The sequence below is a fragment of the Pantherophis guttatus genome, chromosome 1, assembly GCF_059756535.1.
Source record: "Pantherophis guttatus breed Tessera chromosome 1, ASM5975653v1, whole genome shotgun sequence".
NCBI lineage: Eukaryota > Metazoa > Chordata > Lepidosauria > Squamata > Colubridae > Pantherophis > Pantherophis guttatus.
Window position 1 is genome coordinate 303,341,069 of NC_142063.1, and position 14,682 is coordinate 303,355,750.

At 35.2% G+C, this 14,682-nt stretch overlaps 1 protein-coding gene across 2 annotated transcripts in view; it reads right to left on the reverse strand.

The window, feature by feature from the left end:
* The window catches only part of THADA (THADA armadillo repeat containing), a 115,064-nt gene that overhangs the window by 7,184 nt on the left and 93,198 nt on the right, over window positions 1-14,682 (reverse strand). For both annotated transcript variants that reach the window (XM_087883230.1, XM_034427676.3), the window contains 5 exons: window positions 11,227-11,642; window positions 10,855-10,976; window positions 10,385-10,457; window positions 8,185-8,329; window positions 6,278-6,409 (listed from right to left, as the gene is read on the reverse strand). In XM_087883230.1, coding sequence (XP_087739356.1) covers window positions 6,278-6,409; window positions 8,185-8,329; window positions 10,385-10,457; window positions 10,855-10,976; window positions 11,227-11,642 — 888 coding nt within the window. The remainder of the gene's footprint in view (window positions 1-6,277; window positions 6,410-8,184; window positions 8,330-10,384; window positions 10,458-10,854; window positions 10,977-11,226; window positions 11,643-14,682) is intronic.

The window sequence follows — 14,682 nt, forward strand, 5'->3', positions numbered from 1 at the left end:
AAGATTGTTAGATCCAACCTAGAATTGAGAAATTTCCTGACAGTGAGAACAATTAATCAGTTCAATGGCTTGCCTCGAGAACCTGTGGATGGCCCATCACTGGAGGCTTTTGAGAGGAGATTGGACAATCATTTGTACGTAATGGTATAAGGTCTCCTGTTTGAGCAGGGAATTGGACTAGAATACTTCCAAGGTCCCTTCCAGCTCTATTATTCTATGTTCTATGATGTAACGTACTTCCAAATAACTACTTATTAGAGAATTCAGGTTCATGGTGGATTAAAAATAATCAACGAAATAAAGTAGGATTGCTGTGAATAGTAACATCAACAGGCCTGAATATTTGGATCGAAAAATACTGCCTTGCAGAAAACTGACACCAGTAGAAAAAAGCTGGATAGAATGAGAGATTTCTTAGCAATTTTAGTCCTAAAACAGGACTTCCTAGTAGGCGACACCATAAAATTAACTTTCCTAGATACAAATAATGCCCCCCAAACACACCCCAAATATCAGAAAACAAGCACATAAACACAAATTTTAACAATTAGGCATGCTAACAATCACTAAATAATTGACTATCTTCTAGATAGTAGCCCACAATTACCACAAAGCTACAAATGTACAATATAAGGAATGACAATCCATTAATTCCAATATAATTTACAAGCGAAGCATCTAATTTTGCAGTCTGCCTGCTCTGTCCCATTTAGTTCTCTTAAAACTGACATTACAGCTTGATCTGGTTTGCCAAGAACACTATACAGGTAGTTGTCAACATACAACCATTTGTTTATTCATTCAATAATGAATGAATGTGATCATTCAAAATTATGACAAGTGCTAAAAAAAAACCTGGTTCTTATTAACTGATCCTCACATTTTCACACAACCCACATATTCACATGATTGCAATTCAGATGCTTGGCAACCATCTTGCATTTTCAACTGATCGCAGTGTCCAATGGTCACATGTTTGCGATTTGCAACCATTTTTTTTTTTTGCTTGGTTCTGGAACCAGCACATTTGGAAAAGCTGGTTTGCACTTACAACTACGGATTTGTTTAATGACCACAGTGATTCACTTAATGACTATCATAGAAATGGTTGTGAAATCAAGTCTGACTCGACTTACGATCCCAATGACCTACAATGGAAATTCTGGTCCCAATTGGGATTGTAAACCAAAGACTATCTGTAATATGAACCAAATATTAAATCAGAAATCTTACTAATATAATTTTCTGAAATCTCAATATAAATCCAATAATGTATAACATCATGCATAGATAGTATTAATTCTGTAAGAGATACATTTATGCAGTCATTCACTACTTTGGAATGTTGAGCTTATTGAGGCTGTAAAATAGCATTATTTCCATTTTGCTTTGAAAAAAATATAAAAATGGACATCAGTATTTGCATTTCCTAACAGGGTTGATATAGTAGCTAGGTGGGACACTCCATTTCTTAACCATGTTAACTTCAATATGAAACCAAAAATTCATTCAGCTTGCCTGAATTACATTTCTTACACAAAGTGTTTATGATGGATCTGCCTTAGGATAAGGATCTTTTATTTAACCAGCTGTCATTTTTAAGGGATGCCATTTTATTTTTATGCTCTTTAAGTGTGACTAAAAATATCAATACAGATTTTCCAATCCTTACTTTCATTTGTCCTCAGACTTTTTTATCTGAAGTACTCAACAGAGCTTTTAACACTCCAATGTGTCTTGACAACCATCTTGTATTAACGGTGAAGTAACTCACAAAAATGCTGCTTCCAATTTAGTTGAGCAGCATCTACTATTAATTCCTCAATAGTTCCTCATGGCAACGAAAGCTTATTTGGACAAGGATAAAGTACAGGTTTACTGCCCATTGGTTAACTTTTGAAATACTCATTAGGTTATTCATGATTTTGATTAGTACTAATGATCTTAATTAATTTCTTGATTAGGATACTATTTTCTGCTTGATTGTTTGTCATTTACACACTAGTCAAAAGAGATAATTAAAAAGCTGAGGAAACAGAGGCATATATTAACAGACCTTCTGTTAAAAGTATGGGAAAAAATAAAAAAGGATCATTATAGGAAAGTCCCACTTTGGTTATCAACGACGGAAGCAATGATACATTCAAATACTACAGATTTGAGTAAAATGGTGAGTTATGCAGAATTATTAGATGAAAAAGGAGAATTAAAATCGTTCAGGATTTGAAACCGCAAGGAATAAATATGGAATGGTGGCCTTATCTTCAAATCAAAACAAGATTTTAAAAAGACCGGGAACAATATGGTATCAATGAGGAACAATTGGAAATAGATAAATTACTTCAAGGAACAGGGGAAAAAATGATTACAAAAATCTACAATTTTTTGTTAAGATATAAAATGGAAGAAGAGACGGTTAAGGAGACAATGATTAGTTGGGCCAGAAATTTCAGAAACAATTTAAAATTAGAACAATGGGATAAATTAATGGAAAGGAACTACAAACTTACGATGGCAGTAGATACAAAGAAAATCGTTATAAAATGTTTTATAGGTGGCATTTACCCCCAGCGAGATTGGCCAAAATGTATCCAAATTTATCCCCCGAATGTTGAAGATGTTGCCATAAATTGGGAACATACTTCCATATGTGGTTGACCTGTCCCAATACAAAAAAATACTGGTGTAAAATTAAAAGATGGCTGGAAGAAATTACGCAACAAAAGATAGAACTTAAACTGGAGTTGTTTTTATTAGGAATATTAGCCCCAAAAATGGAAAAAAATCTGCAATACATAATATTACATATATTAACGGCGGCTAGGATTACTCTCACACAAAATTGGAAACAGGTTAATATACCAGCAGAAGAATTAGTGATCAGAAAGATACTTGAATGTGCAGAAATGGACAAAATGACTATGGAAATAAAAGAAAGAGAAGATTCGAATTACTATAAAGTGTGGAATAGATTGTATAAGTGGCTAGAAAACAGAAAAAAAAATAAGACATAGACATTTTAAATAAACTGTTAAAGTTAACTCATTGACTATGTAAATATAATGTAAATATACGTAGTTAGTATGGTTATAATAGTGGTTAAAGTATAGAGTATAAAGGATAGAAAGGTATAATAGAAGAGATAATTATAAAAGAATACGAATGCCGACGCAGAAGGCTGTAAACATATTATACAGTATATTGTTATGTTTGTCTTGTTTTTTGTATCATTTGTTTTTCTTTTTTGGGTTTTTTTTTTTAAAGGTGAAAAATGCATAATAAAAACAAATTTTTTAAAAAAAAAAGCTAGCCCACACCCAAATAAATACCCTGTTTTCCCCAAAATAAGATATCCCCTGATAATAAGCCCAGTCGGGCTTTTGAGCTCATGGCAATAAGGCCAAGCGCTTATTTCAGGCTTCAAAAAAATATAAGACAGGTCTTATTTTTGGGAAAACACGGTAGGGATTAACACTAGACAATCAGCCTGAAAACAATATCCAATTAAGGAACTCCTAAGAAAAAACTATATTGCCTCTAATACTGGCAAGGTAAGCTACTATACAGGAAGCAAACCTCACAGTCATCAGCACTGATGACGTTACCTAGTAGGGTAATAAAATGTCTACAACCAAACATCCAAGCTCAGAGAACATCAAGGACTCCATAAAAACTTCTTTGGTCAAGCTTCTTCTGACATCAGATTCATGCCTTGATAGATTTGACCTAATAGTCTGATAATAGTTAAAGAATACAAAAGAAGAGCACTGACTATCTTTTCAAGTTCTCTAACCCTTAACTTATACATCTATTTCAATTCCCCTTTTAAATTCTTATTTAGTCTTAATGTCTATTTGAGCAGAGAGTTTTCACACTTACACACCCTTCAAAGTTCTAGTAAATCACTTAAAAGAAAGATAGGAAAATCTCTGATGTTAGACATAGGCCCTTGAATTCATCACTGCCAACTACAGTGGATGTTATCAAGTCATGAGTTGCAAGTGTGATTTCCATACACCTAGCTAATGCTTTTTTAAAAAAAAAAAAAACTATCAGAAAAAGCAACTTAATTGCAACAACTTTTTAGTTTATCATGTTGTTTCATCCTTGTAGCTGATGCTTGCTTTTAACATTCTCTTATTCTGAATAGCATATCAAAAATGAGCATAGGATCTATTGTAACAGCAGGACAAGCTATTTGCTAAAGTGAAAGAGATTTATGAATTCTCTGTACCACCTTAATAATTTTTATGCTGTTAAGAACATTTACTGCAGGAATCAACTGACAAAAATTTGAATAAAAAACAAGGAGGGGGTGGCAATTTCTACAATATTGTCACCAATAAACTATTTTCCTTGGATTTATTCACAAAAAGAACCAAGCACTGTCCATGTAATCCATTTCTGAAAGGCCATGGGGGGGGGGGGATGGCCTCCCCTCTGGGAGAAGAATGTTCCAAAGGGCGGCGGCAACAGCAGAGAAGGCTCTTTTCCTGGATCCTACCAGTTTGATTAACAGAGACTGCAACGTAATCTTCCATTTCATATTAGCAGAAAATGTCCTGCATTTCAGTGCATTTCATTTTATTGTATGATTTCCCACATATAATACATCAGCTTCCTTGTATTCATTCAATTCTTCGTGACTAGCTGTAAAGTAAGAACCTGCCCTGGACACTGCTTATCTGATCACATTGATTACACTGATCATATTGCACTTTTCAAATTTTGTTCATTATCATCTTTATACTTTCACTAAGAATTCTACCAAATATATTCCTAGGCTCTCTTAATGAACTAATTGACAAGGAAGAGTAAATGACATGTGAATGGTAAGCATTCCCTTTTCTTTTTCCTTAATTGGCATTATTGTTGTTGTTGTTGTTTCTAGCTTTCTCTTTCCCCAGATGTAAAGTAAAAGAAAGAAAGAAAAACAAGATGTGTACTTAAAATGACATTTTTTGTAGCATCATCATCATATAGCATCATCATCATGTTAAAATGGAGGATTGGGTCCAGTGGCTACACAAGTGAAGGTAAGTTTTGTAGTCAATCTCTCTCTTTCCCTTTCCTCTCCCTTTGCAACTACTGCTCTTTGCAAATGCAAAGGCTTCCATAGTGCAAGAAAAATAGATTGGAATCAGGCAGAGGAATCTTGTTCCTAAAGGAGGCCTTGTGGCACAAGATATTCTTGCCCAATTTCAGATGTTCTGGATGGGTCCTTGAAATTCTGGATAAGAGGCTTTGGGCATGCAGGAGGCAGTTGGAGGAGGAGGAGGAGGAGATAAGAAAGCCATTCACCCACCCCCCAAATGATTCTGGACAGCTCACAACAATCAAATAAAGGAATTACAATAAAATCAACTAAGTAAAAAAGGATTTTACATGTATGATTGGCTGTCTGTGGAGGTTCTCAGTCATCCAGGTCATGGTTGTCCCAAAGGTGCTTTTAAAAAGGGAACTGGACTTTCTTTTTTGTTGAAGACATTTCACTTCTTATCCAAGAAGCTTCTTCGATTTTAACTAACTGGTGGGGAATGGAAAGGATTTATACTCTTTTTTAGTCAGCCAGTTGTTAACACTCTGATGGTCCTTGAAACCACCTGGGGTGAATCTGTGGCTTATATTCCTGCAAGGTATGGAATGACAATGTTGCACCGTTTGCTATTCTATTCCTCTCTGACTGCTGTGGAAGTGTTCCTACTGGATCTTTTTGTGGATTTGATGAAGGGCCAGTTGGGAGTATTCGAGTGCTTCCTTATTTTTATTCTTTCTCTCTTTTTTTTTTCTCCTTGCTGGTAGGCAAACTTACAGCCCAATGACGTAAGGTTCTGATTACTCCCAGTTTGTGTTCCAGTGGATGGTGAGAGCCAAAAGGTAAAATACTGATTTGTGTATGGGGGTTTCCTGCTTACTTCAATATTAAGGCTTCTGTCTTCTTTAATGTGTATGCACAGTCCAGGAAGGTCAGTCTATTTTCCCTAACATCCTCCCATGTTGCTATCCAAAGTATTTATGTGTTTAGTGAAGGCTTCCACTTCCAGTGGTTTGGCCAAGCATCATCTATGTATCTCTACCAGTGGGTTGGTGGAGTTCTTGTGAAGGAGTTTAGTGCTCTGGTTTCTACTTCTTCCATGTAGAGATTGGCCACAATGGGGGACACCTGTGATCAAATATATTGTGGGTATGACTGGCTGCAACCCACAAAGAAGAGAAAACTAGCACTTTTACTGAAGTCAGTCGCATAATTATTGATCCCTGGAAAATAATTTCTTACCTGTTTTCCTAAGTGTATTTTCTTGAGACAGAGCTAGTCTTATAACTCCAACAGCTGTATCCCTGACTATCTGTTCTTCGCTCTGCAATAGCTGAACAACACATCTCCAAAGGAACAATGTGTCAGACAGACCTGAATATTTGTAGAAAGACATGTTAGAGTTGGATTTAAATACATGTTTATAAAGCAAACATAATTTTTAAAACCATTACATATTGAAGCTAAACAGACATATTTTCATAATATCATGTGTTATTTTCCCTTTTGACTTTTATCCTAATAGCCATGCAGTCCAAGCTATACGCAACTGGTTAAAGGCAGGCTTCTATTAAATACAGTATATCCCAATACAGGTAATCCTTGGGTTATAATGGCAATTGGGACTGGGATTTCTATTGCAAAGTGATGGACTTGTAAATCATTATACCACATGACTTCAACATTTACCAATGACAATTCTGGAAGTTTCTGTTGCTGTTGTAACTCTAGGATCATGAAAGTCATTAAATTGAAGAGGCAAGAGTCCCAGGAAAGGTGCACAGAGGAATAAATTATGCTGCGGGCGGGCTGGCATGGGCAGCAATGGGTGCTGAGAAGTGTGGGTGAATTTGGGGATGATTGGGTTACTGGAGTTCCTTAGGGAGAAGAAGTGGCATAACTGACTTAACTGGAGCGACTTGTAAGTATCACATATCTGCCATTTGCAGCAATGTCATAACCATGAGCCAGGTGCTCATGTGCCCATATCACAATTACTTGAACATCGGGACACTTTGCTGATCACAACTTCACAGACGCACATCCCCTTTCTTCATTGCTTTATTTTTGAACAGTTGCTGAATGAATTATTGTAAGTCAAAGTCTACCTGTATTGTAAAACAACATTACTCTAAATCTAAAGTATGTGTGTAAATTTTGCCTGCATATTTATTTATTTATTTATGACTCTGGTTTTTATACCAAATCAAAAGAAATATAAAGAGTGCACTGTAAAACATCAAGAATATCAACAATACATGAATTAATAAATAACATCAATAATCAAGAATAACATCATCTCAAACACCTCCTCTTCATCCATCCAGAATGATATTAGTAGCACCACCAATCATCTCAGGTACATGGTTCCAAATGTCCTTTAGAAAGGTCTGTTATTTTAAATAATTTCCTAAATATCATGAGTAAAGGCCCAGCTCTTCTGTATGGTGATAAGGCATATGTCAGGGTTCGAAGTAACACCCCCAATCAATAAGGACTCCAAGGCCAGCAGTTCCTCAAAGTTCCATTTTATTAGAGATGTCATATTGGCACATCTGGGAAAACCTGAATCTAAAAGCTCTCAGGTTTTCCCCACCCAAAGGAAAGTCAAAGTCCTTTCCCCTGCAGCCACATCAACTGGAGATGCCTCCTAGGCATGCCACTCCAGGTACAGACTGAACATCCTTGACTCTCAGAGAAAAGAATGTTGTTATGGCTAAATACTTCTACCAACTCCATGCAACCCCCCATCCCAGTTTGCCACAGACTAAGTGTGGCAGCCCTGAAGATCCAAAAGAAAAGATGGCCTCCAGGGCTGACAGCATTCCTGAAGGATGGAGCTCCTGCAGAAAATATCCACCTATGAATCTCCTCATTGCATCTCGTATGGAATGGGAACCCTTGGCAAACTTATCTTGCGCAAACTACTTGGAGTAAGCAGTCGCACAAAAAATTACCCCCAAAATCATGGAGAACTCTAAAAGTGATTACCACAACCTTAAATAATACAGAAGCAGCTGAACCAAGAAGTAAGCACAAACTATAAGACTTGACTGTACAAATTTCAGTGTGTGTTTTATTGTTATGTTGTATTTAATGAGAGTGAAAAATAAATAACTTTTGCTTATTTGGTTTGCCTAATTACTTACCCAAGGGAAGCTTCTGATCAGTCAGGAAAAATGGTGTAATGCTCACAAGAATCTCTGCAGCAGCCAATCTCCGATCTGTTTGTTGTTCATCTTCACAGCAATAACTAACTAATTCAAGCCATTGTTTTGTCTCTGACTCCAAGTCCTACAAAACAATTGGTACTGCCATTAAAACTACTGCAATAGCCATCAATATTCTGCAAAATCAGAACTTTGTGCACTGGACCATTTCTAACACCCAAATTAATGGTCGTGTAAATTAACTAAGAGTCAGCTGATGTATTGATTAAAGATCCTGGACTAGAAAGCATAAAACCAAGAGTTCTTGGTTCATCTTAACAACCAGCAGAATGATTTAAGGCCGGTCACTATCTCTCAACCCTAAGAAAAAGGTAATGGCAAACCATTTCTGAAATCCTTGCCAAGAAAACCACAGTATCTAGAAATCACTACCGACTTAAAATACCTCTTTAAAAATATGCTAAGAGTTTACAACATTTACATTATATACAAGGAAAAATGGAAGATTATTTCAATGTACGATTACTGTATACACAGAGATGGAAAGATTCAACACTACCCATTAAGGAGAAATGAATAGGTAAAGTTGACAGATGGTGCTGAAATGGATAAATTGACTTCTTTGATTAGAGAAAAGACATTATCTACCTTATCTGATGACTGGAAACTTCTTGTAGACTTTTTGTGCAAAAATTAAAAAAAATGAGCTTGTGATTTATGGTTTTGATGATTAGATAAGATATTATACACAAAAAGTGTAATCTGATGTGACTTTAGAAAGAGTTTAAAATTTCTTCTTATAACTGTTCTGAAGAATATTAATAAAAAATATTAAAGGCCACTTCTTATATCTTTTTTCTTTTCTATTTTTCTTCAACTTTTGCTTTCTTGCAATTTTTGCTTCTTTTTGCTTTTTTTTATTTTCCTTACTTTATATTAATTTGTGTTAGTTTCTATCTTCTTGTTTAAAAGTATCAATAAATATAAATATACTAGGGCTTAGTGGGTTTGGGGAAGGGTTGCTAGTACTTTGAACACTGACTAAACATGGAGCTGTCCTTGAAGAGTGTGCAGAAGCTTTAACTGGTTCAAAATGTAGCTGTGCGAGCAATTAGTTATGCATGTTCTGCAGTCTGTGCGTATTGTGCTTTTGGTCTGTGAGCTGCATTGGCTGCTAGTTTGCTTCCAGGTTCAATTTAAGATGCTAATAATAAAGTATAACTATAACTATAGTGCTAACTATAAAGCACTATAAGGAGCAGGTTACTTGAGCGATTGCTTCTCCTCCATTACATCTAATCATCCCATCAGGTCTGGCAAGAGGGGCATGTTGCAGGTCCTGCCAGTCAGGAAATTTCATCTGGCAGGAATCAGAAAGAAAGCGTTTTGTGCCCTGGCAACCATCCCATGGAAAATCATCTCTCCCCCACCCATACACCACCATCCCCCAAAATTACCACCACAGGGATCAGATTGACTCTGACCTTCCTGACTTTTTGCAAGGCCCTGAAGACATGATTTTTCTAACAGGTACAGGGGAATGTGGTGGAACTGGTGCAGTAATTGAACTGATTCTTTTGATGAATGGGGTTAGCTCAGCTGTCAGTTGTATGTATTTATGATTTTTGATATACTTTTATATATTTTTGTTTTAAAAGTTATTTATTTAATTCAAAACATTTATATAACCGCTTTTGTGTAACTAATAAAAATATTGTGTTTTCTATAAATAACCAATAATGAATATTCAGCTTTTCCAATTATTATTTTTATATTTATTATATTATATTATATTAATTATATTATAATTATTAGATTAGAAAAAGGATTCTGTGCAAAAAATCCAAAACCACTTTAGTGTCCATAAAAAATTAAATTTAATCATATCAGCAATCAAAAATTCAATTGTAAAAGATAAAAGCAAGACAAACTATTTTCTAAAGTTTTATGAAAATATACATTAGAATAATCCAGAAACCTTCCTCGATGTATTGTTTCTGTGTGTTAGGATTGAATTCCTAATGTCAGGCTGTTTATACATGAATCAATTAACTTAAATGCTCCCAAAAAAACCAAATATAATGTTTAAAGTTTCTACAGATAGTACTTTTGTACTTATTATGACTGTTTTTTAATCACAGTAAAACTGAACAAACAGTTGGTAAATAATTTTCCTTACCTCTTGCCAGTTTTGTATAAGATGTACGAGCAACTCTGAGGCAAATTTAAGGGATATGCTTTGAATTTCAATGCTGTAAAAATAAATGTTAACAGAGATATACCAAATTAAATCTTTAATAAGAACAATGTCACAATCAACAGGCAATCTGGCTAAAAATATAGTAGTTCTTGCTAATTTGCTTTAAAAGCCTTATCTATTAAATATTTAATATTTTAACACACACACACACCTGAAAAAAAAGGCCATAAAATCAGATGCGGTTACACGATGTCTTACTTAAAAATTGGGGTGGCTTACAACTGTAATTCCAGGCTCAATCATCATTTTAAGTGGAGAACTACCTGTATAAGATTACATTAAGATTTTGAAATAATGTTTTCTCTTTCTATATCAAAGTTCATTTTCATTAGGCAGTCTGCAACCAGTAAATATAGATTAACCAAACACAAAAAGACAAGACAGTATACCTGCCAGAAGTATTTGCAATATTCATAATCCAATGCAAGAACTCTCTTGGATTCATCTTTATAGCATCTTCCATCTTTGCAAGCACATTTCTGAGATCCATTTTATATAGAGCCTCTAATATCTGTTACAGGAAAAAAAAATTAGCTATAGGAAATACTGTTCTGAGCCTAATTGGAATATATAACTGGAATTTAATTTAAGGGAGCAAAAAAGAGAATGGCTTATTATGCTCATTAAAAAACCCTCCCCTTTACAGCCCTGTAGTCCCTATTCAGGCATAGACCAGCACAAAATTTAATTTAATTTTAAATTCTTATTTTATTATATGAAACTTATTTGCACTAAAGAAAAAGAAAAAAATAGGGTGTCACCTTGCAAAAACATTCAGGATGCTTTTCCTTAACAGCTATCTTAATAAGTGTGTCCTCCAAGCCAGACAGTAGATTCAACAGAACGTTTCCTTTTTCTTCCATCACATGTTTTGCATTCACTTGATTCAACCATAGCAGGATTGTTTCTAAGACCAATAAACGTACTTCACAAAAGTCTGAATGTAGGAGGTATTCAACTGATAAACCTGTTTTCATTGTATTATTTTTAATAAGTAAATTCCTGTTCGCAAATCTAGGTTCTGCCATCACTGAACACATAGAGGTGAAGAGTCTGGTGATACTCTGGAGAAACTGAGCAAGTCCTGGGGCTGTAGGAGAATGCTTGATACCTGTTGCTAGTTCAGACTCCAAGATAATAGTGGTAATTTCTCCCCAAAATGTGTTCATATCTGTTTCTGAAATGAAATGAGATAGGGTGGTAGAATGAGAAAGGATACAGGAAGGGAAGTAACACATAGAATAAATTTAGCCAATGAAATGACTGTGAGCCTTAGTTGGTATTCATTGTTCCCATCAGAATGCAGCCACCATTGTAAGGAAAGGAAATGGCTAGCATAGTCTGTTTACAGCGCTGTATCATTGGCTGTATACAAATAATAATTGATCATCTTTAGTTTGGTGTCCTGAATGAGCATGCATCTGTAAAGTCCTACTTGCAATATCTGGTCAGTTGCTGAGAAATTTATGAAAGCCAGGATGTTGTAATGCTCAAGGTACTAGACTAAGTGTGAGAAGACCCAGATCCTAGTCTACCTTTAGTCTCAGAATCTTATTGAATGACTTTAGACAAGTCATCTTAGCCAATTCTGTTTGTGCCTCGATATCAAGAAGAATCTGGAGACTAAACATCTCCACCATCTATGTCAGCAGTGAAGATCTAGCGAAGACAAACTTCTTCCATTACTTAGGATCCCATCTGTAAAGTAATGGCAGCAGTAATAAATGTACAAGAGTAACTGCAACATAGCTGAGGTAGAAGGAGATCATTGGAATGCTTTGCGTTAGGCGTATACCAATTCACCTAAGATCAAAAGTGTATAATGTGTATAAAATGATGAACTATATGGCACCGAGTGCTGGCCAACCATCAAAACTGCTGAGTGCTCTTTACATGCCATGGGGATGTGCATGCTCCATTGGTCATTAGGTATTTTGCTTCTATCTATGATACAATCTAGCAGCTGATGGGTGTTGCATCAATAATAGAGAAAATATGGGAAACATGCCTACAGTGGTAGGGCCACATTTTACAAGAACAAACCCACACTATCGCCTGCACTGCCTACCACTTTAACAATCCAATCAAGTGGTCCACAATTGGCCATTATGGTAAAGAATCTCATGAGTTGTAGTCCAAACATATCTAAGGGGACCATGCTGCCTAAGGCTAACTTAATGTATTTAGACCAAAATTATAGTATCATACATACTTACCTGAAAATACAACCAATTAAACTGAGCAGGACTTACAGAGTTTGATACAACACTGTACAGCACATTGCTATTTTATAGTTTTATTAAACAAACCACATATATATTGTAAAAGTTAAGGTTGTAGGGGAGGGGGAAAATAAATAGGAAAATAGGAAAAGAATATTAAAAAATAAATAGGAAAAGAAAATGAGCATATATATTGTGAAACGTAATTATTTAAAGCATGACATTTAAATTCACATAAACAGTATATTCTTTTTTCAAAAGAAAATCCATTGTGGTTGCATAAGAATGCCAGTGATCTTTGTTATCAAAAATTAAGAACTATTATTCTTAATTTAGCATTCTAGAGTACTTGGAAGAAGCTTTGATACTAAACAAAGATATTTGTGCCTGGTTATTTTTAGTTGTGGTAAATGAAACATTTTCTGTTGAAAAAAATACTTTGATCGGAGACCATGTTTTTTATCTATTATCTTTTCTCCTTCAGTGAAACACAGATAAATTTTAAAATTAAAAACAATCAAGCCATTTAGTATAAGTATCACTCTAGACAGATGAACTATTTTTCATATCCACTGCAACAGCTATCTGATCTTTGAACTTCTGATGGGATTATGATATTTCTAGCAAGCAAATCACAACATGGAAACCAGCAAAAGTATCCAGTAATATATGCTGATATGTTCTCAACCTCTCATAACTTGAGCTCCGCCAATTACTTTCCAAGAATCTGGGTCGTGCCTTGGAAATTGGTTCTTTCCCAAGATAGGGGAAAAGAGAGAAGATGAATGCTTCTCTCTTTCTCTGACACACACACACACACACACACACACACACACACACACCAATAAAGGAGAATATTTCTGACACACACACACTCACAAATAAAGAAGAATATTTGTAACTCACGGTTGAAATGAGGGGTCCTTAGTGCTCTCTAAGCTTGGTTGTTTTCCTGCAGACATTTCATTACCCAAACTAGGTAACCAGTAAACAGTATCTGCTTACCTGTCTGAATAAATCTGCCCAAATAATACCAGAGAATAGTAGCTAATATAAAATAGTATTTTATGTTGGTTCCTAAGACCAAATCTAGAGGTTGCTAGACTATACTATGAGACCCTCTGAACAATGTAATAGGAAACCAAGGAAAAAATAAAGATTTGATTAAAGATTTAAGAAGCCCTTTCCAATTACAAATCACTAAAAGAAAATCTGAATTTTAAGACTCATGATGTAACAATTGGTTCATTTACACCTAAACCTCCAACTGTGCATAAATAAAGAATCAAATGCTGACGCTTACTGGAAATTATCACAGCCCTAAACATGCAAGTTGCCAAAATGAATAGCATATAGTCCTAAATAGACCAATTATGTCCAAAGTGCTTGCAGTATAAAAACACCTTGCTAGTAGTAGCAGCAAAATATATCAACATCACTGAAGCACTATTAAAATGAGCAGAAAACTTTGAACCTGATAGAACCACTGACTATTCTTAGAGACAAAATATAATGAATCACAAGAAGCTGAGCAGCGCCACAGTATTTGCTGTATTTTCACATAGAAATGAAGTTATAAATAGATGAAATATATACTACTGTCATCCTTTCTTTTAGTGGCCAAGAGTATGTGGGCTCTTTAATAAAATATTCTCCATATCTTTTTCTACATCTTTTCTTTGGTGCCAAAAGGCTAGAGGGATTTAAAAGTATGACATCAGACAACACGAAACTCCCATTAAAGAAGGAGCTGCAAGACATTCAATTTCCTTTAAAAAGGATCCAAGCCAAAGAAATTCCAGACATTGAAAGATGGCAAACAAGATTAAAGTTTAGGTACTACCTCCTCAGCTAATGGGACAAATATATAATTTTCATAGTTTGGAACTGCTGAGATGAGGAATGTATGGGGACATCTGTCTACCACAACTCCTCCTATCTCGTCTTCCGCCTTTCCTATTTTTCAAAGCTATCTAAAAGCCAACTATATGGAAT